Genomic DNA, 23,079 nt, shown 5'->3' with positions numbered 1-23,079 from the left:
TGGGTGGGAGGGTGAGCTGTGAGGAAGATGCAGAGATCCTTCAGTGTGATTTGGACAAGCTGAGTGAGTGGGCAAATGCATGGCAGATGCAGTATAATGTGGATAAATGTGAGGTTATCCATTTTGGTAGCAAAAACAGGAAGGCAGATTCTTATCTGAATGGCTATAAATTGAGAGAGGGGAATGTGCAACGAGACTTGGGTGTCCTTGTACACCAGTCGCTGAAGGTAAGCATGCAGGTGCAGCAGGTGGTAAAGAAGGCAAATGGTATGTTGGCCTTCATAGCCAGAGGATTCGAGTACAGGAACAGAGATGTCTTGCTGCAATTGTACAGGGCCTTGGTGAGACCACATCTGGAATATTGTGTGCAGTTTTGGACTCTTAATCTGAGGAAGGATGTTCTTGCTATAGAGGGGGTGCAGCGAAGGTTTACCCGACTGATTCCTGGGATGGCGGGACTGACATAGGAGGAGAGATTGAGTCGATTAGGATTAGATTCGCTGGGATTCAGAAGAATGGGGGAGGGGGGGATCTCATAGAAACCTATAAAATTCGAACAGGACTAGACAGGGTAGATGCAGGAAGGATGTTCCCGATGGTGGGGGAGTCCAGAACCAGGGGTCACAGTCTGAGGATATGGGGTAGACCATTTAGGACTGAGGTGAGGAGAAATTTCTTCACCCAGTGAGTGGTGAGCCTGTGGAATTCGTTACCACAGAAAGTAGTTGAGACCAAAACATTGTATGTTTTCAAGAAGGAGTTAGATATAGCTCTTGGGATGAAAGGGATCAAAGGGTATGGGGAGAAAGCGGGAGTAGCCTATTGAGTTGGATGATCAGCCATGATCATAATGAACGACAGAGCAGGCTCGAAGGGCTGAATGGCCTTCTCCTGCTCCTAGTTTCTATGTATTGTTTCATAATTCCCCTGTGAAGCACCCCGGGATATTTTATGTTAAAGGCACTATATAAGTGCAAGTTCTTGATTGAAAGTTGAATAAGATGGGCCACAGCTCTAAAACACACACTCTCTTTCAAAGCCTTTCCACTTTTTTGTTGCTTGTTCACGGCCTCAGTTTCTCCATTTTTGGTAAAAGGTTGTTTTGGGAATTTTTGTCCCAAGTCCAGGTACTTTTCCTAGATCCGCCACCCATGGTTGCTTCCAGGACTCTGCCCAAAACGATCACAGGGAAGCATGAGAGCAGTGCCAAAGGGGAAGCTTCAAGCACCAATTCACTCCATCCATCAGCACAAACAACACTGTCAAACCAACAAGCTGTACTGCCCATCCACCATTTAATGTTTCCCACCGTTCCAAGGACAAAGTGCTTCTCTATTAATTTCATTCATTTACTCTCATTTCAAGTTTTTTCCTGAAGCGCTTCTGTGACATTAAATAAGGTAACTATTTCTTAATGTTCTTCCTTCTCACTCATTCTGCCTGGCTTTTTATAACTCTTTTTGTTCTGCTAAAATACTCTATCCTCAATCTCTGGTGGAACCACCAGTTAGGCCTCAGCTGAGTTTTGCCCAATTCTGGGCATCACACTTTAGGAAGAATGTTAAAGCATTTGAGAGGATGCAGAAAAGGTTTACCAGAATGATGGCAGAGATGAAGAATTTCAGTTGTGTGGAGACACGAAAGAAACTGGGGTTGTTCTTTTGAGAGCAGAGGTATTCAAAAGATCAGAGTAAATAAGGAGAATCTGTTTCCACTGACAGGAGGGACAGTAACCAAAGAACACAAATTCAAGATAATTCACAGAATCACACAGTGAAGAGGCCCTTCGGTCCATCGAGTCTGCACCAACACGTGAGAAACACCTGACAAGCACTTGGCCCATAGCCTTGAATATTATGACGTGCCAAGTGCTCATCCAGGTACTTTTTAAAGGGTGTGAGGCAACCCGCCTCCACCACCCTCCCAGGCAGCGCATTCCAGACCGTCACCACCCTCTGGGTAAAAAAGTTTTTCCTCACATCCCCCCTAAACCTCCTGCCTTGAACTTATGTCCCCTCGTGACTGACCCTTCAACAAAGGGGAACAGCTGCTCCCTATCCACCCTGTCCATGCCCCTCATAATCTTGTACACCTCGATCAGGTCACCCCTCAGTCTTCTCTGCTCCAACGAAAACAACCCAAGTCTATCCAACCTCTCCCTACTTTTGTAATATATGCCTCGATTGATAAACGCAAGTGTCCCATATGTCTTTTTCACCACCCCACTAACATGCTCCTCCGCCTTCAGAGATCTATGGACACATACACCAAGGTCCCTTTGTTCCTCAGAACTTCCAATGTCATGCCGTTCATTGAATACTTCCTTGTCAAATTACTCCTTCCAAAGTGTATCACCTCACACTTTTCAGGGTTAAGTTCCATCTGCCACTTATCTGCCCATTTGACCATCCATCTATATTTTCCTGTAGCCCAAGACACTTAACCTCACTGTTAACCACCCGACCAATTTGTGTCATCCGCAAACTTACTAATCCTAACCCCCACATAGTCATCTATGTCAAAAAATTCAATCAAATTTGTTAGGCATGACCTCCCTCTGACAAAGCCATGCTGACTATCCCTGATCAAACTTTGCCTCTCCTTCAGAATTTTCTCCAAGTTTCCCTACCACTGATGTGAGACTCACTGGTCTGTAGTTCCCTGGTTTATCTCTTACAACCCTTCTTAAATAGCAGAACCACATTAGCTGTTCTCCAGTCCTCTGGCACCTCCCCCGTGGCCAGAGAGGAATTAAAAACTTGGGTGAGAGCCCCTGCGATCTCCTCCCTTGCCTCCCTCGAGTCTGGGACACAAATCATCCAGACCTGGAGATTTGTCCACTTTCAAGCCTGCCAACACCTCCAATACCTTGTCACTCCCTGTATCAATTTGCTCAAGAACATCACAGTCTCTCTCTCCGAGTTCCCTACCTTTATCCTCATTCTCTTGGGTAAAGACAGAATTGAAGTATTCATTCAACACTCTAGTGATGTCCTCTGGCTCCACCCATAGATTGCCCCCTTGGTCCCCAACAGGCCCTACTCTTTCCCTGGTTATCCTCTTCCCATTGATATACTTATAAAATATCTTGGGATTTTCCCTACTTTTACCAGCCAGAGCTTTCTCATATCCCCTCTTTGCTCTCCTAATTGCTTTCTTAAGCTCCACCCTGCACTTTCTGTACTCCACTAATCCTTCCACTGATCTGCTTCCCTTGTATCTGCTAAAAGCCCCTCTTTTCCTTCTCATCGTATCCTAAATATCTCTGGTCACCCATGGTTCTCTGGGCTTGTTACTCCTTCCTATCACCCTAGAGGGAACATGCTGAGCCTGTACCCTTCCCATTTCCTTTTTGAATGCCCCCACTGTACCTCTGTAGATTTCCCCACAAGTATCTGTTCCCAGTCGACCTTGGCCAAACCCTACCTTATTTTACTAAAATCCGCTCTCTCCCAATCCAAAACATTTTTTTGCAACTTGTCTATTTCTTTGTCCATAACAAGCTTAAATTTTACCATGTTATGGTCGCTATCACGAAAATGTTCCCCCACCTCCATCTCAGCCACCTGTCCGGCTTCATTCCCCAGAATTAGGTCCAGCAATACACCGTCCCTTGTTGGACCCTCTACACATTGACCTAAAAAGTTCTCCTGTACACATTTCAAGAAATCCACTCTCTCCAAGCCCTTAACAGTATGTCTATCCCAATTAATATTGGGAAAGTTGAAATCACCTAATATAATTACCCTATTATTGTTTTTACACACCTCTGTGAATTGTGCACATATTTGCTCAATTTCCCACTGACTATCTGGGGGTCTATAATAAACACCTAACAATGTGGCTGCCGCTTTTTTATTCTTAAGCTCTATCCACAAAGCTTCATTCGATGCCCACATCAAGATGTCATCTCTCCTTACTGCAGTCACTGACTCCTTAACTAATAATGCAATACCTCCTCCTCTTTTACCCCCTCCCCTGAAGATTCTATATCCCGGAATGTTGAGCTGCCAATCCTGCCCCTCCCTCAACCATGTCTCAGTGATGGCTACTATATCTCAATTCCACGTGTCAACCCTCACCCTTAACTCATCCGTTTTACCTGTAATACTCTTGGCACTAAAGTAGAGGCCATCCAGCCTTGCCTTACTCCCTTGAAACTTAATGCAGCTGTACTCCCTCTGACTTGATTGTTTTATTGTATTATGAAGTGTCCCTATTCTGCTAACATTGTGTCCCATCCCCTGCCGAATTAGTTTATACTCCTCCCAACAGCACTAGCAAACCCACCCGCAAGAATGTTAGTCCCGCTCTGGTTCAGATGTAGACCGTAATTGACAAAAGATTAAGAGGAGAAATTTGTTTTCTTTTTAAACACAGCAAGTTATGATCTGGAATGCACTGCCTGAAAGGATGGTGGAAGCAGATTCAATAGTAACTTTAAAAAGAGAATTGGATAGATTCTTGAAGCAAAGAATTCTGTAGACCAGGCAAGTGGAATTAATTGGATAGCTCTTTAAAAGCACTGACGTAGTGATGGGCCGAACGACAACCTTCAATGCTTTATGATTCTATGATTTCGTGCTCGTTTCACTGGTTCACCCTTCCTCTTTCACTCCCATGGCCTCTAGGTCCCTCTATCCTTCCAACAGACCAAGGGCAAAGAGACTGATGTTACGGGAACTGCAGCTTATCCATTTTCACTGTCACAGACATAGCTCTGTACTAGATGTAACTTTAACTGTGATGGAAGTTAAAATATCTGTTGCATGTATCAACCCGAGTGTTCAGCACAGACGGTGGCCATTCAGCCCACCTTGTCACCGTTGATGCTAGTTCTATATCAGAGATATCTACTCTGATCCCATTTTCCGTGCTCCTTCCCCGAACCCTCCAAATTGTTTCTTTAATTTAGGTATTAAGTAAGAATTCTTTATTTCCCCAAACAACCAAATTTTGAACCCTAACCCTCTTGAGTTACTCATTAAACGGTCACCAGAAACTACTTGGGGATTCAAAATATGAATTACAGAACCACAATTTTGGCATGATCAACAATGCATTATCCTGAACACAAATTGACAATCATGACAAAAGTTTGGATGAAAAGTCCTTTCAGTCCATTTGGTCTCATTTTTGCAGAAAGCCAACCTCTCATCTCATTAAAGCACCCAGTTTTTCCTCAAGGAACCTTGGCCTTTGTCATTTTCCAGTTGATCATCCTTTGTACAATGAAATAATTTGGAGTCCCTCCTCAATTTTGAACTCTTGAGTACTCTGACCTCGACAATGAAATATTATAAAAGTGAGTTAAGTCAAAATACCTGATCTGTTTATTTCAGAAAGCCAAGAGTAACTACCAACTTTAGAAGCTTAACGCCACCAAAAGAGTTTGGAGTTAATGCAATTATAATTTACGCCATATTTTGAATCGAAGTGCCACATGAATAGGAATTTTAAAAATATTATTTCATGTTGTGGGCATTGCTGGCTGGGCCAGCATTTATTGCGCATCCACAGTTGCCCTTTAGAAGCGGGTGGTGAGCCGCCTTCTTGAACCACTGCGGTCCACGTGGTGTAGGTACACCCACAGTGCTGTTCGGGAGGGAGTTCCAGGATTTTGACCCAGTGACAGTGAAGGAACAGCGATATATTTCCAAGTCAGGATGGTGAGTGGCTTGGAGGAGAACTTCCAGATGGTGGTGTTCCCATTCACCTGCTGCCCTTGTCCTTCCTTCTAGATGGTAGAGGTCAAAGGTTTGGAAGGTGCTTTGTTTCCTATATTCGCTCACGGGATTGGGGTATCGCTGGCTAGGCTAGTATTTATTGCCCATCCCTAATTGCTCTCGGGAAGATGGTCATGAGCCGCCGTCTAGAACTGCTGCAGTCCACTGCACTTACTTAGCAATAACCTGCTCACTGACGTCCAGTTCTGCCAGGGCCACTCAGCTCCTGACCTCATTACAGTCTTGGTTCAAACAAGGACAAAAGAGCTGAACTCCCGAGGTGGGCTGAGAGTGACTGCCCTTGACATTAAGGTTGCATTTGACAGAGAGTGGCATCAAGGAGCCCTAGCAAAATTGCAGTCAATGGGAATCAGGGGAAAAGCTCTCCACTGGTTGGAGTCATACCTAGCACTAAGGAAGATGGTTGTGGTAACTGGAGGTCAGTCACCTCAACTCCAGGACATCACTGCCGGAGCTCCTCAGAGTAGCGTCCTCGACCCAACCATCTTCAGCTGCTTCAACAATGACCTTCCTTCCATCATAAGGTCAGAAGTGGAGATGTTCGCTGATGATTGCACACCGTTCAGCATCATTTGCGACTCCTCAGAAGCTGTCCATGTCCAAATGCAGCAAGGCCTGGACAACATCCAGGCTTACGCTGAAAAGTGGCAAGTAACATTCATGCCACACAAGTGCCAGGCAATGACCATCTCCAACAAGACAGAGTTTAACCATCGCCACTGACTTTCAATGGCATTACCATCACTGAATCCTCCACTATCAACATCCTGGGGTTACCATTGACCAGAAACTGAACCGGACTAGCCATATAAATACTGTGGTTACAAGAGCAGGTCAGAGGCTGGGAATCCTGTGATGAGTAACTCACCTCCTGACTCCCCAAAGCCTGTCCAACATCTACAAGGCACAAGTCAGGAGTGTGATGGAATACTCCCCATTTGCCTGGATGAATGCAGCTCCCACAGCACTGAAGAAACTTGATACCGTCCAGGACAAAGCAGCCTGCTTGATTGACATCTCATCCACAAATATTCACTCCCTCCACCACCGACGCACAGTAGCAGCAGTGTGTACCATCTACAAGATGCGCTGCAGGAATTCACCAAGGCTCCTTCAACAGCACCTTCCAAACCCACTCCTACTACTGTTTAGAAGGACAAGGGAGCAGGCACATGGGAACACCACCACCTGGAAGTTCCCCTCCAAGCCACTCACCATCCTGACTTGGAAATATATCGCCGTTCCTTCACTATTGCTGGGTCAAAATCCTGGAACTCGCTTCCAAGCAGCACCATGGGTGTACCTACACCATGTGGACTGCAGAGGTTCAAGAAGGCAGCTCACCATCACCTTTTCATGGACAACTAGGGATGGGCAATAAATGCTGGCCCAGTCAGCGAAGACCACATTATGTGAATGAATGAAAAAAACTACTGAATGTCAAGGGAAGATTGTTGGATTTTCTCTTCTTGGAGATGGTCATTGCCTCGCACTTGTATTGCGCGCATGTTACTTGCCACTTATCAGCCCATGTCTGATTGTCCAGGTCTTGCTGCATATGGGCATGGACTGCTTCAATATTTGAGGAGTTGTGAATGGTGAACATTGTATAATCATCAGCGAACATCCCCACTTCTGACCTTATGATGGAAGGAAGGTCATTGATGAAGCAGCTGAAGATGGTTGGGCCGAGGACACGACCCTGAGGAACTCCTGCAGCGATGTCCTGGGGCTGAGATGATTGACCTCCTACACCACAACAATCTTCCTTTGTGCTAGATATGACTCTAACCAGTGGAGAGTTTTCCTCCCCGATTCCCAATTATTTCAATTTTGCCAGGGCTCCATGATACCACACTAGATCAAATGCTGCCTTTATGTCAAGGGCAGTCATTCTCGCCTCCCTTCATTTCAGCTCTTTTGCCCATATATGGACCAGGGCTGCAATGAGATCAGGAGCTGAATTGCCCTGGCGAAACCCAACTGAGTGTCAGTGAGCAGGTTACTGCTAAGTGCCACTTGATAGCACTGTCAACAACATTTTCCATCACTTTGCTGATTATCGAGACTGATGGGGCAGTAATTGGCTGGGTTGGATTTGTCCTGCTTTTTGTGGACAGGACATAGCTGAGCAATTTTCCCCATTACTGGGTAGATGCCAGTTTTGTAGCTGTACTGGAACAACTTAGCTAGGGGCACAGTTAGTTCTGGAGCACAAGTCTTCCGTACTATTGCCAGAATGTTATCAGTGCCCAAAGCCTGCGCAGTATCCAGCGCCTTCAGCCATTTCTTGACATCAAGTGGAGTGAATCGAATTGGCTGAAGACTTGCATCTGTGATGCTAGGACCTCAGGAGGAGGCCAAGATAGGTCATCCATTTGGCACTACTGGCTGAATATGGTTGCAATATTTCAGCCTTCTCTTTTGCACTGATATACTGGGCTCACCCATCATCGAAGAAATCTGACAGTAGTTCAAAATCATTCAGCCCCTCGAGTCTGCTCTGGCCTCATTCATGTCATGGGCAGGTCTGTACCTCAACTGAATCTTCCTGCTTTTTGCTCCATATTCCATGATGTCCCTACCTCAGGAAAATCTACCAATCTCAGTCTTGAAAGCTCAGAGGAGCAAAGATAGAGGGGAAAAAAAATCAAACTTACGCATCTCCATCTTCATCAGAATAACCTTGAAACAGCTCTTCTCGATCAATCATCTCCTGGTACTTTTCCAGGTAATCTGAAACCCAAACAGAAAACATAACTGGAAAACTGTTTCAAGGGGGCATGTTGCACACACTCCTATGGGAAACTCAGAACTGTGTGCTCTCTACTATGTGTTTAAAAGTTTTGCAATAACTACAATGAGAATATTTTAACAGACTATGCATTTGAAAAGTTCTCACCATGAAGGCACAGTATGAGTAATTTGAGACGTTATTTGTGGTAAGTGCAGCATGCTTGGAAGAGGTAGATATATGATTGCCAAAGCTCTCCAATCTTGGCAGTTTTCCTCACTTCATGTCGAGGTCTGTTGTAGACTAATAATAAAGATTGATTGCTGTGATCAATCACTCGACTACCAGGTGGATAGAAGGTGAACTAGATGGACCTTAGCCTTTTAAGGTCTAGGAATTTCTATACTACATGTGTGAACAGCAGCAAACTTTATACATTGTATACTTAATATTCGTAGCACCCGTACTTTAAAATTCACCATACAAAACTCATCTTATCATCACTAAAATTAATTGGTCGAATGTAATGCTTGAAACTATCAAAAGTTCACAAAACATGGATACATATTTAATTAGAATTTTATTTTTATTGACAAAATCAAAGAACACTGGCCAATTTCCCCCCTCAAGTGTAACATGTTTCACCATTCCAAAAGACTGTTAATGCATCAAGTTGGGAAAGTTCAAGAGCAGTTTAATCAAACATTTAGCATTCAGCGATCAAACTTTGCAGGAAGCAGGTTACATATGCTTCTTTGTACCCTTTCACTTAGGGTTGATGCAGACAAAAAGGACAAAAGAAAGACTAGTAAACGGTTAGAATGAGATAGAGTAGGAGAGATGAAGAAGCTCCTTGCACTGCTCATAATCAGAGCAATAATCTGTTAGTGTCTGTTAGGTGTTTAGAGCAGTAGGTTTACACAGCCGTTGCAACATTTTTGGCTCTCTTCAGGAGTGTTACAAAATAATGCTCAACTTGCAACTCTTAATGACTGCCACTGTCTACCATCTCTTACACACACCTCCACGCGGCCTTCGAATTTAGAGAGAACAAAGTTAAATAGGGCAAGGTGTGCAGCAGCACAGTGGTTATATTACTACTGGCTAAATGATCCAGAGGCACGAGTTCAAAATCTACCATGGCAGCTGTGGAATTTAAATCCAATTAATTAAATAAATCCGGAATATAACAAACAGCTAGTGTCCATAATGAAGCCATCAGATTGCTGTAAAAACCCACCTGGTTCATTATTACCCTTTAGGGAAGGAAATCTGTCCTTACCCAGTCTGGCCTATATGGTAATTGCAGGCCCATAGCAAAGAGGTCAATTGAAAGAACCTACTCAGTTGCATTCAAGTCGACGGCTTGTCATCATCTTCTCAACAGCAATTAGAATGGGCAATAAATGATGACCAGGTCAGCGACGCCCACATCCCGTGAATGAATAACAAAGAAGTGAAGAACACTTTACTGATTTGGGAGAATTTCTCCCTTCCTCCCTTGAAGGGAATGGTTCATGTTTGTGATTGGCAGTTCTTTTCCATCTCACCTACGTGTACTGGGCATCACAGCTAAGCCTCATCATGCAATGTCCACACAAGTGCACTTGAACCACAGGCCACCAGGCAATCATAAGGATCAAGAACCCTGGGTAATTCCTAACCCTCCTTCCTGGCTCAACCGTCATGCCATACCACCAACACAGCTGGGATTGGCCAACAGCACAACACCACAAAGATCAACCAGGGTCCATTTCTGATCCAGGCAATTATCCTTCAGCCACTGAGTACCAATGGGTGTATTTCCTGAAATTGGCATTGAGGCCTAGGCAATGCAAAAAGCAGAATGGAAGAGGTGGGTTCAAGGTCAGGATTTCTCCATCATATCACCCAGGAACAGGAATGAAATGAAATGAAAGTTGCCGTAGTCCCAGAGGACCATAGGTTGCTCTCTCATTACAGAGATGACTGGTGGTGAGTTTAACCTGAGGGTCGCCACAGTTCAGGCGAGGGGCGAGGTTGAGAAGGCAGGGCCTTCATGCATGACCTCAGCCAGTACAGGAATTGAACTCCCCAGGAACAGGAGCTGGCTGTTTAACCCATCAAGCCTGCACAATCTGTTAACATTACTTTATATATTGATACGGTGATTAAACAGATGGGGGGGGGAGCCAGTTAGCTAGATGGCTAGTGTGCAGATTGACGAGTGTGCAGATTGACGAGCGCGCAGATCAGACGAGTGCCAGCAGCACGGGGTTTGATTCCCATTCCGGCTGAGTAGATTTGGGCCTGTCTCCTCATCCTACCCATCGCAAAAATCATGGCACTTCGCTGTGGTTCAGAAAATAATCACCAAGGAGCTCAAGGTGATCATGATGATTAAAAAAAAAAGGGGGGGGTGGGTGGGGAGGTCCAGTTCAAGGGGACATAACCATAAAATCAGAGCCAAGCCAAAGAAGTTAGGAAATGATTCTTCACACTAAGGATGAGAAAGCAGTAGATGCTAGATCAATTAATAATTTTAAATCTGAGATCCACAGATTTTTACTAGACAAGAATATGAAAGGATATGGCTTCTAGGCAGTTAAGGTAAAGATCTGACTGAATGGTGGAACGGGCTCGAGGGGAATAATGGCCTCTTCTTGTTCCTATGTTAGTCCTAATTCCCTGCCTTTCCCCAAATGTCTTTTTTTCTTGTTTCCAAATGTCGTTGCCCTTCCTTCCCAAGAAACTATCAAGCACCCTTTTAAATGGTTCAATTAACTTCAATTGCTTCACAATCCTTTGCAGAACAAGGTTTTTCTAGATTGGCTCTTAACAAGTGGTATCATCTCCCCTTGTTTCAGATTCCCCAGTGACAGGAAAGATCCAATCTTAATCTATCCACCAATTTGTTTAATTGATCTCCACTCCTGTCACATCTATTCTGTGCAAATCAAACAGTCCTGTGGAACAACAACAAAACATAGCAACAGCTATCTGGTACCCTGTGGGGGTGTTTGTTCTGGCCCAGGAATAAGGGAAACCCCTCCTCAAGCCCATTTCATTTGTCATTTAAAGAGGAGGGAAGGGGTCAGTACGTGAAAAATAACAGACTCATTCTGACCCTAAAGGACTAACCTGGGTCTGCTGGAGTGAGAGGGATACCCTCTGCTGAATAAAATACAGGCTCATTCTGAAAATTAAAACATAGTAAAATGTTACACGTTACTCCTGTAGTACACATGATTCACACGAATTCAACATTTGTTATTTTAGCAGGTTACTTTAGTGGTACCATTTTCATCGGATATTTTGTTCTGGTTAACCTACAGATCAGGAGCAAGTACTTTACAGAGATTGTGATTGGTTATTAATACATGACACCACCCACATGTATTCATGCAACTCCTCAATCAGTAAATGTTAGCTATATCTGCACTTAAACTTCTGCATACAATGGCCTAGGTGGCTACACAGTCAAAGGTGACACTTTTATAGTAGTGGGATACAGCTAACAGGGGACAGACACACTCAATAGTAACCATCCCACTGACCTCAAGAGCATTAAGGGGGTGAGAAAGTGAGCTATGATACTCCTCTGATACTGATGCCTCTTGGTGGTGTGTGAGGGGAAACTTGTATCCATTCTGTCAGTGAAAAGGTGATGTACTTACCTATCGAGCAACACCACCTTGCTATCACTGCGTTTACAAAGATAGTGCTGCAACTCTTATTTTGAAGTTTGCAGGTTAGGAAATCTTCCCTCCTCAATTACCCACCATTTATGACCAAAATATTTTGGTGGACAAACTTGTCATCACAGTTATTGGTGCACCCCCTGTTGGTGCTCTATTGAACTGTGTTACTCCATCCCCCAATACTGTTGTGCCCCTGAAAGTTAATGTCTGAAGACACCTGCAAAGTTTTCTAATTCAATGAGCAGATACACCGAGCCCAGTGAAGAAATCTATCATGTTCCAAGGAGCACTTTCCAAAGGAAATGAAATATCTGAGCAAAATGTAGCTTAACAGACATATATAAATGCGAGGCAAAGTATAACGACATTTTCAGTATGACAAAGTTCAAGGATTGAAGCCCCAAACAGAGATCTAGAGGTGGCTGTCCACTTTCTCACTCTTAAACGCTCTTTCTTTTTATATACCAGCAGTGGACGTGAGCTCAGGTGGAATATTTGGAGAGGTAAGAAAGTTATTTAGAACATCAAACAATTACCCACAGGGGTAATTTTTAACCTATTTATAACATGTCACATCTCAGACTAACCTACATACCTGGTCTCCTGAAGTCAGCTTCAAGTCCAAGCAAACCTCAACAGAGACTCTGCTAGCCTGCAAAGGTAACCCACCAAGTTCCAGTATTCCAGTCTCACTCTGCAGCTTTGGCCAATTGCATTTCACTGGCGAATCATCCATGTTGCCAGCAACACAGGACTGCATTGCACCTCAACAGAACTGGGACCAATGCCCTCGTGTGGAGATTGTTAAGTTGTTAGGGAAGGGTGAAACTAAAATGGCAGGGAGATGGACACCGGTATATAGAAATAGAAAATAAGGTGCATCAAGTGAGAGTGGTGGATGGTCCTAGAGATTGGACTAGTACCACATTAGACAAGAGGGGACTAAGGAGGACTCCTAGGAATGCAAAGAGAGGATTACAATTCATGTATATAAATACACAAAGGTGGTGAATAACGTTGGTGAGTTACAAACACAAATAGCTCTGTGGGCATATGATGTTGTGGCAATAATGGAAAGGTGGCTTAAAAATGATGAGGACTGGGCACTTAATATACAAGGGTATAAAGTGTTCAGAAAAGATAGAGATGGAAAAAGGGAGGTTGGCTGGGAGTGCTGATTAGGAAAGGCACTGTTGTATTAGAAAGAGAGGATGTCTTTGATGGGGCGAGGACAAAATCCATTTGGTTAGAGTTGAGAAGCAAAAAGTGTAAGATTCCACTAATTGAGGTACTCCATAGGCCTCTTATGAGAGAGATGGAGGAACACATTTGCAGGGAAATCAGAGATGTGCAAGAACAACAGAGTGATGATACTGGGGAACTTAATTACCAAAATATTGACTGGGATAATGTTAGATAAAGGGCAAGCAGGGGGAAGAATTTCTGAACTTCCTTGATCAGGCGGTGGCGCAGTGGTATTGTCACAGGGCTAGTATTCCAGAGAGCCAGGGTAATGCTCTGGAGACCCAGGTTTGAATCCCATCGATGGTGAAACTTGAATTCAATGAAAATCTGGAATTAAAAGTCTGATGACGACCATGAAACCAATACCAATTGTCGCAAAAACCCATCTGGTTCACTAATGTCCTTTAGGGAAGGAAATCTGCCACCCTTACCTGGTCTGGCCTACATGTGACTCCACATCCACAGCATGTGATTAACTCTTAAATGCCCTCTGAACAAGGGCAATTAGGGATGGGCAATAAATGCTGGTTGAGGCAGCGATGCCCACATCCCATGAACAAAAAAAAATGTTCTCATCCAACTAGAAAGGAGGCACTGCTGAGAATGAAGTGGGCCAAGTGTCTGTGGGAGAACATTTGGATAAGAGTGATCGTGACATCAAGGCAGCATTTGACCGAGTGTGGCATCAAGGAGCCCTAGCAAAACTGGGGTCAATGGGAATCAGGGGGAAAACTCTCCGCTGGTTGGAGTCATACCTAGCACAAAAGGTGTTGTAGTTGTTGGAGGTCAGTCGTCTCAGCTCCAGGACATCACTGCAGGAGTTTCTCAGGGTAGTGTCCTCAGCCCAACCATTTTCAGCTGCTTCATCAATGACCTTCCTTCCATCATAAGGTCAGAAGTAGGGATGTTCGCTGATGATTGCACAATGTTCAGCACCATTCACGACTCCTCAGATACTGAAGCAGTCCATGTCCAAATGCAGCAAGACCTGGACAATATCCAGGTTGGGTTGACAGGGGGCAAGCAACATTCACACCACACAAGTGTCAGGGAATGACCATCTCCAACAAGAGAGAATCCAACCATTGTTCCTTGATGTTCAATGGCATTACCATCACTGAATCCCCCACTATCAACATCCTGGGGGTTACCATTGACCAGAAACTGAACTGGACTAGCCATATAAATACTGTGGCTACAAGAGCAGGTCAGAGGCTAGGAATCGTGCAATGAGTAACTCACCTCCTGACTCCCAAAGCCTGTCCACCATCTACAAGACACACATCAGAAGTGTGATGGAATACTCCCCACTTACCTGGATGAGTCCAGCTCCTACAACACTGAAGAAGCTGGATACCATCCAGAACAAAGCAGCCTGCTTGATTGGCACCACATCCACAAACATTTACTCCCTCCACCACCGATGTACAGTAGCAGCAGTGTGTACCATCTACAAGGTGCATTGCAGGAATTCACCAAGGCTCCTTAGGCAGCACCTTCCAAACCCACGACCACTACCATCTAGAAGGACAAGGGCAGCAGATAGATGGGACCACCACCACCTGGAAGTTCCCCTCCAAGTCACTCATCATCCTGACTTGGAAATATATTGCCGTTCCTTCACTGTCGCTGGGTCAAAATCCTGGAAATCCTGGATGGTTCAAGAAGGCAGCTCACCACCACCTTCTCAAGGGCAACTGGGGATGGGCAATAAATGCTGGCCCAGCCAGCGAAGCCCACATACTGTGAATGAATTTTTAAAAAGATATCATATGGTTTAGATTAGTAATAGAGAAGAGCAAGGAACAATCTATATTAGAACTAAATTGGAAGAGGGCTAATTTAAATGCGATGACAAGGTATCTAGCCAGGGTTAAAATGGAACCAGAGACGGGCAAGAAAAATTGTATTGAAACATTGGGTGATCTTTAGGAAGAAGCTCCTGGTACAGCCTAGGTACATTCCAACAAGGGCGAAAGGTAAGGGAGCCACAAACAGGGCTCCTTGGATGACAAGGGAGATAGAGGTTATGGTGAAACAATCAAGGAGGGTGTATGATGTATGCCAGATGAGATCTTCAAGTGAGAATCAAGTTAAATGCATTCGGTTGAGAGGGGAGGTGGAGAGAAAAATAAGACTGGCAAAAAGAGAGTACAAGAATAGCATTTGGAAGAATCAGATGGGCTCGAAATGTTAACTCTGTTTCTCTCTCCACAGATGCTGCTGACGTGCTGAATTTTTCCAGCATTTTCTGTTTTTATTTCAGATTCCCAGCATCTGCAGTATTTTGCTTTTATTTATACAAGAATAGAATGGTGGTCAACATAAAAGGGACCCAAAAAATCTTCTACCAACATGTAAATAGTAAGCAAGGAATAAGAAATGGAGTGGGTCCTATTAGGGACAAAGAAGGGGTGATTTTTTTTTTTCATTCGTTCATGGGATATGGGTGTCGCCGGCTAGGACAGCATTTATTGCCCATCCCTAATTGCCCTTGTTCAGAGGGTATTTAAGAGTCAACCACATTATTGTGGATCTGGAGTCACATGTAGGCCAGGCCAGGTAAGGACAGCAGATTTCCTTCCCTAAAGGACATGAGTGAACCAGATGGGTTTTTACATCAATTGACAATGGTCTCATGGTCATCATTAGACTTTAAAATTCCAGACTTATATTAAATTCAAATTCCACCATACTTAGAGACACGGCAAGGCGAGATTACTTAATGAGTTCTTTGTATTAGTGTTTACTAAGGGAGAGGAATCTGACACAGTATCAGTAGAAATGGAGATAGAGAAGGCAATTGATAGAATGAAAATCGTACGGGAGGTGGTTCTGGAAAATCTGGCAATGCTGAGGGTATCACTTTGTCCAGATGGCTGGCATCCCAGATTGCTAAGAGAAGTGGGGGTGGAGACAGTGGAAGGGGTTGCCTTAATTTTCCAAGCTTCCCTAGTAATGGGTGAGGTTCCAGAGGATTCAGGAGTAGCAAATGTGACAAGGGGGGGGGGTTCAAGGACAGTCCCAGCAACTATAGGCTACTTAGTTTATCAGTGGTGGGTAAGGTTTTGGTAACCATAATCAGGGGAAAAAAATTAACAGGTGCTTGGAGAGATTTGAGTTAATGAGAGAGAACAAGCATGGATTTTTAAAAAGCAGATCGTGCTGGACTAAGCTAATTAAATTTTTGATGAAATAACAGAGAAGGTTGATGAAGGGAATGCGGTGGATGTTGTCTATATGGATTTTAAGAAAGCATTTGACAAAGTAGAACATAAAAGGCTGGTTAACAAAATTGCGACTTATGGAATAGTAGGGCCAGAGTGCAATTGGATAAAAAAACTTGACTTAAGGACAGAAAGCAACAAGTTGTGGTAAATGTTTGTTTTTTTTTAGACAGGAGGATGGTAGACAATGGTGTCCCCCCCAAGGGTCAGTGCTAGGGTGTTTGATATGTATATAAATGACCTGGATCTTGGAATACAGAGTAACATTTCAAAATCTGCCAATGATACCAAACTTGGAAGCGTGGCAAACAGTGAGGATGATACAAATTGCCTGCTTAAAGATAGACATGGAAAAACTCTTCTGATTAGCTGATTGTACAAGGGCTTGCAGACATTAAATTTTGAGCAACAGATGCAGGGAGAATGAGAGGAAGATAGGCTAGTAGAATGGGTTGCAATGGAACGTAATAGAGAGGTGTGAGGTGATGCAGATGGGATGGGGGAGTGGCAATATAGAATTAATGATTTAATTTTAAAAATTGTGCAGGAACAGCGAGGCTTGGGGGTGCATGTCCAGTGACATTTGAAAGTGACGGGACATATTAAGGAAGTGGTTGGCAAAGCATATGGGATCTTGGGCTTCGTAAATAGAGGCATTGAGTACAAAAGTAGGGAAGTTATGCTGAACCTTTATAAAGCTCTGGTTTGGCCCCAAGCAGAGTCTTGAGTCCAGTTCCATTCACTACACTTTAGGAAAGATGTGAAGTTCCTTGAAAGGGTGCAGAGATTTACCAGAATAGTTCCAAGGATGTCACTTTTTAAGTTACAAGGTTAGGTTGGAAAGGCTGGAGTTGTTCTCCTTGGAGCAAAAGAAAATATGGGAAGATTTGATAGAGGTATACAAGATTATAACTCATCTGAAAACTAGCACCTCCAGCAGTGCAGCACTCCCTCAGTCTTGCACTGGATTGTCAGCCTAGTTTGTGCTCAAGTCTCTGCAATGCAGTTTTAACCTACAATCTTCTGATTCAGAGGTGAGAGTGCTGCCCACTGAGCTGTGGTCAACACCTACTTAGATAAGGTACACATAGAAAAACTCTTCCCTTTAGCTGATGGTACTAGGATTGAGGGATACAGATTTAAGGTTTTGGGCAAGAGTTGCAGGGGAAATGTGAGGAAGGATTTTTTATGCAGTGAGCAGTATTGACCTGGAATTCACTGCCAATGGGGGTGGTGAAAGCGGAAACAATGATTTCAAAAGGAAATTGGACGGGAACTGGAAGGAAATAAACTTGCAGGACAACAGGGATCGAGTGGGGAGAATGGTACTGTCTGAACTGCTCCAGCTTGGACTCAATGGGCCGAATGGCCCCCTTCTGTACCGTAAATGATTCCATGACACTTATATCCCATGGACCAAGTTCCCTTTGCCTTACAGTTTTCAATCCCAAGAACAGGAGGCAATAGTTCTGGATGCTTTAAAGTACCGTGTTAACCATGACTCCATGGGAAGCATCCTTGACTCAGAGTCCGAAAGTCTGGGGTTCAATTCCACTCTGGCAACAGCACTGAAGGAGTGCCGTACTGCCAGAGGTGTCATCCGTCAGATGAGATGCTGAACCGAGACCCCATCAGCGCCTTCAGAATGTAAAAGTCCCACGGCATTATTCTGAAGAGCAGAAGAAATCTCCCCATCATGTTGGTCAATATTAATCACTTAGCCAATATCACTGAAATATTATCTAATCATAAGAGCACTGGTGTTTGTGGGAACTTGCTGTGCGCAAATTGGATGCTAAAATTCCTAAATTACAACAATGATTAAACTTCAAAAGTACTTTATTGGCTGCAGAGCGTTTTGGGACTGCCTGAGGTTATGAAACTGCTATATAAAAATCTATATAATCTTACCATATAATAGTTGGGATCATTTTCAGGTGTAGCTTCATTATACGTTGCTGCTGTGTGAACACGACCCCAGTTACTTGACCGTAGCTCCACCAGCTTCAGCAACATCTGCTTGACATCCCTGAGAATAATTAAGATCAGAGAGCAATGAGTGGCCAAGATGCATGTGATGGGTTTCACTGGTTCCTGGAGAAGTCCTCTTAGGCATCCTAAGAAACAACTGCATTTGATTCCATTTAAATACAAAATTTTGCAGACAGATTCCTAAAACTGGAGATGAATCACTGGGACATTGTATAATTCATGAGTTTCATTTACTCTGAATATTTTAAACGCAGCTTTGCCCACTCTGTGGGGCTTGGGGTACACAATCTTCCGTGGGGTGTGGGCAAGTTCTCATCATTATCCCATTTTTCTGTTCTGACTTACTGTTGCATTCTTTCTCTTTTTCTTTAGGGAATTAATGGTGACTAAGAGAGGAAACCTTCCCTGGAGCATTCACCAATCTAACTCAGCCCAGTAATTACCAAGGCAGAAATCTTCAGAACAGTTACAACTACACAGTCCAGCAGTCTGCTAAAACAATGCTCTAGGCTCCAGGCCTGCTGCACCACCCGACAAATACTTACCTGCTACAGTCAGAATCTAGAACAACATTCTCAATTCGCTGAATTATATCAATCATGTCTGGCTTCCCTTGTCCCTTCCAGGCATCTTCTAACACTGATCCCGTCAGCTACGAAGAAAGGAAGAAGAATTAGAGAAAATAACAATGCTCATGCACGTGAGAAAACAAGAATGATACCTCCAGGCATAAAAAGTTGGGTGCATCGGCCATACTGCTTATTCACGTACAGGCGTTCACATATGCACACAATACTGGACGCAGGCACCCTAAATTCTCCATACAGAGCACATAGGAGGAGGATGGTGTAAATGAGGCAGGCAGGAAATGCGCCAGGCAAAATAGGAAACTTAAAAAGCATGAATGACACCATACCTTCAGTAATTTTACAGCACAGATGAGGTTATCATCCACGGGTTGAGAAAGCAGTGAATTCAGTAATTCACGAAGACCTGTCTGCAAAATCTCAGCTCGTGTCGGTGCTCCATTTGGACCTTTAACCTGCCAATCCGCAGCAAAAAGAAAATTAGACCTTCAAAAACCCCTTTAAATAATGAATTAATTGGTTCTGCCACAATCAAATATGCTCCTAATGCAGAAGCGAAATACTGGAGATCTGAAATAAAGAGAGAAAACGCTGGAACACTCAGCAGGTCTGGTATGAGCCTTCTTCAGAACCATACCGCTTTGGAGTCATTTTGGACTTGAAACATTAACTCTTGTTTCTCTCTCCATAGATGCTTCCAGGCCTGCTGAGTTTTTTTAGAACTTTGTTTTCATTTGGTACTCCTAACATAGCTTCAGTATGACTCAACCTAAATGAATGTACAGTCTCACATCTTCAGATCATTAAATTTAAAGAATCATACACAGCACAGGAGGAAGCCATATAGCTAGGCCTGTCAGCTTTTTGAAGGTTCGATCCAATTGGTTTAACTAACTTGGAGTTTTTTTGAAGAGGTAACAGAGAAAGTTGATAAAGGAAATGCTGATTTGGTGTATATGGGCTTTCAAAAGGCATTTGATACAGCGCCACATAACAGATTTGCGAGCAAAATTCTAGGTCATGGAATAAAAGGGAAAGTAGGTACTTGGATAAGAAATTGGTTGAGTGACAGGAAAAGAAAGTAGTGATAAATGGTTGCTTTTTAGATTGGAGATAGGTTTGTAGTCAAGTTCCCCAGGGGTCAGTGTTGCTCTTCCTGAAATATATTAATGACCCAGACTGTGGTGTACAGGGCATGATTTCAAAACTTGCAGATGATACGAAGATTGGAAATGTTGTCAGCTGTGATGGGGATAGTCCTGAACTTCAAAAGGACATAGGCATGCCGGTGGATTGGGCAGACAGGTGGCAGATGAAGTTCAATGCAGAGAAGAGTGAGCTGATTTGTTTTGGCAGGAAAGATATGGTGAGACTGTATAAAATAAAGGGAGAGGCTCTAAAGGAGGTGCAGAAACAGAGGGACCTCGATGTATACGTTCATAGGTCATTGAAGACCTCAGGGCATGTTGAGAGAGGAGTTATTAAAGCATATAGTATCTTAGGCTTTATTAATACGGCATTGAGTACAAGAATGAGGAGGTCATGTTGAACTCGTGTAAAGCACTAGTTAGGCCTCATCTGGAGTACTGCATCCAGTTCTGGACGCCATACTTGAGGAAGGACGTGAAGGCATAATATTGGAGAGAGTACAGAGGAGGTTCACTAGAATGATTCCCGGGATAAAGAACTGTAGCTATGAGGATAGATTGGAGAGGTTGGGACTCTTTTCCTTGGAGAAAAGGCAGCTGAGAGGAGACTTGATAGAGGTATTCAAGATCCTGAGGGATATGGGCAGGGTAAATAGTGAGAACCTGTCCCCACTCGTGTACATCAAGAACTAGAGGGCACAGATTCAAAATAATTGGCAAAAGGAGTAAATGTGATGTGAGGAAAATTTTTTTACCCAGAGGGTGGTTGGAGTCTGGAACAAACTTCCTGAAAGGGTGGTGGATGCAGGTTTGATCGAGGTATTCAAAAGGGAATTGGATTGCTACCTGGAGAGAGAGAATGTGCAAGGTTACGGGGATAAGAAAGGGAGTGGGACAAGGTGGAATGCTCTTTCAGAGAGTCAGTAAACACTCGATGGACCTAATGGCCTCCTTCCATACTGTGATACTGTGGGCTCACTCACCCCTGGTCTTTCCCCATAGCCCTGCAAATTTGATCCTTCAAGTATATTTCCAATTCCCTTTTGAAAGTTAAGATTGAATCAGAGACATTAAACTGAGGCCTTGTCTACCTGTTCAGGTAGCTTCACTATTTGAAGAGCAGGGGAATTCGCCTAGCCAACATTCATCTCTCTGTCAACGCCACCAAGAAAACAAGTTAACTGACCATTTATATCATTGAGTGATCTTGCTATAAAAATTGGCTGCTAGATTTTCCTACAAAACATCACTGACTACACTTCAAAAGTAATTCACTGGCTGCGAATAGCTTTGAAACGCCTCAAAGGATATAAAAAGTCATTCTTCACGACTCCACTGACCACTAGCCAGTGATCTTGTTCCTTCTCAGTCAGTTGGCTGGGTCCAACCTTCCCAGGTAATGCTGGCGGACATAGCTAAACATCAGACTGATGTTTGTAGGGCCGGACAAGATCACAATGGTTTGCTGGACTTCCAAAAGAAAAGGTCCAGAGAAATCTCTCCAGTTCACCAAAAAATTGCTGTGGCTGAATTTGCTGTCACAACACAGATTATTAGGTGGCTGCTGATTTCTGCTACAAGTTAAATTAGAAATGAATGGGACAATGACTGTTTTCCTGTGAATTACTTTCCGGTCAGCTTTGCACAAGTATTTAACAAATAACAAAGGAGGGTGGGGAAAGCACGGTTTAAAACACTTGAGTCCTCACCTCCAGGTTGAGATACAGCTCGCCCAGGAACAGCACAAATGAGTGGAACGTCTTCCTGGTTTTCTCGTCACCTTTCACCGCTTCGTCTCTCTTTACATATTCCGTCTGACACCTAGGGAAAAAAGACAGAGCAGTGCCATTCAGATATACAAGTGTAGCTGCCTGCTTTCTGGAGCCGGAGTGCCAAACCCACAGGTGCCAGCCACAGCTGTGTGGGCAGCACTCTCACCTCTGAATCAGAAGGCTGTGGGTTCAAGCCCCACTCCAGAGACTTGAGCACATAACCTAGACTGACACTCCAGTGCAGGGCTTAAGCAGTGCTACACTGCTGGAGGAACCAGCTTTCAGATTTGTCATGAAACTGAGGTCCTGTCTGCCCTTTTAGGTAGTCACAAAAGATCCTCTGACTGTACTTTATAAGGGGTAGAGGAATTCTCCTCAGTGCCCTGGACTATATCTAATCCACAATCAACATCTCTTTAAAAAAAAGCTGGCCATTACCGCATTGTTGTTTGTGGGAGCTTGCTGTGTGCAAATTGGCTGTCACATTTCCTACATTACAACAGTGACTACATAATAAAAGTACTTCATCAAGTATGAAGTACTCTGAGATGTAGAGGTCCTGAAAGGCACTGTATAAATACAAATCTTTCTTCTAGCTGTGGACTAACCCGCTGTCTTGCACAACTTCCTTCTAAGTTCCTTGCTTTGTTGCATGACAAATATAACACATTCTGAAGGGGAAAGAGAACAGAACATTGGACAATACAGATAGCAAATTAACTTCATGGCAAATGCGTGACGCAGCACCTACCTTTGTAATAGCAGCTGCCGGAAGTTGCTGTTTCTAGGGTTGATGGTTAGGTTCTGGGACAGGTAGTTACACAGTCGAGCCCCTGTGTATGTGAAGTTGGGCACTGTGGTCGCCTAAAGGACAGAAAACAAAGTGGACTGAACCAGGTTCCTCACAGAAGAGGTAGCCTTGGAAAGTACAGCGATCGTGATCAATG

At 43.8% G+C, this 23,079-nt stretch overlaps 1 protein-coding gene across 2 annotated transcripts in view; it reads right to left on the bottom strand.

Moving 5' to 3' along the window:
* The window catches only part of paip1 (poly(A) binding protein interacting protein 1), a 48,512-nt gene that overhangs the window by 3,718 nt on the left and 21,715 nt on the right, over positions 1-23,079 (bottom strand). The window contains exons 4-10 of one of the 2 annotated variants that reach the window (XR_013579227.1): positions 22,884-22,996; positions 22,070-22,181; positions 19,542-19,667; positions 19,171-19,277; positions 18,545-18,750; positions 11,602-11,656; positions 8,408-8,483 (exon numbers count right to left, since the gene is read on the bottom strand). Coding sequence is in view for 1 of the 2 variants with exons in the window: in XM_078560430.1 (XP_078416556.1) it covers positions 8,408-8,483; positions 11,602-11,656; positions 18,545-18,662; positions 19,171-19,277; positions 19,542-19,667; positions 22,070-22,181; positions 22,884-22,996 (707 nt within the window). In the remaining variant the exon portion in view is untranslated. The remainder of the gene's footprint in view (positions 1-8,407; positions 8,484-11,601; positions 11,657-18,544; positions 18,751-19,170; positions 19,278-19,541; positions 19,668-22,069; positions 22,182-22,883; positions 22,997-23,079) is intronic. The other variant, XM_078560430.1, reaches the window with a different exon arrangement.

Source organism: Cetorhinus maximus, chromosome 2, assembly GCF_964194155.1.
Source record: "Cetorhinus maximus chromosome 2, sCetMax3.hap1.1, whole genome shotgun sequence".
Taxonomy (NCBI): Eukaryota; Metazoa; Chordata; class Chondrichthyes; order Lamniformes; family Cetorhinidae; genus Cetorhinus; species Cetorhinus maximus.
This window is presented reverse-complemented; position numbering and strand designations above follow the sequence as displayed.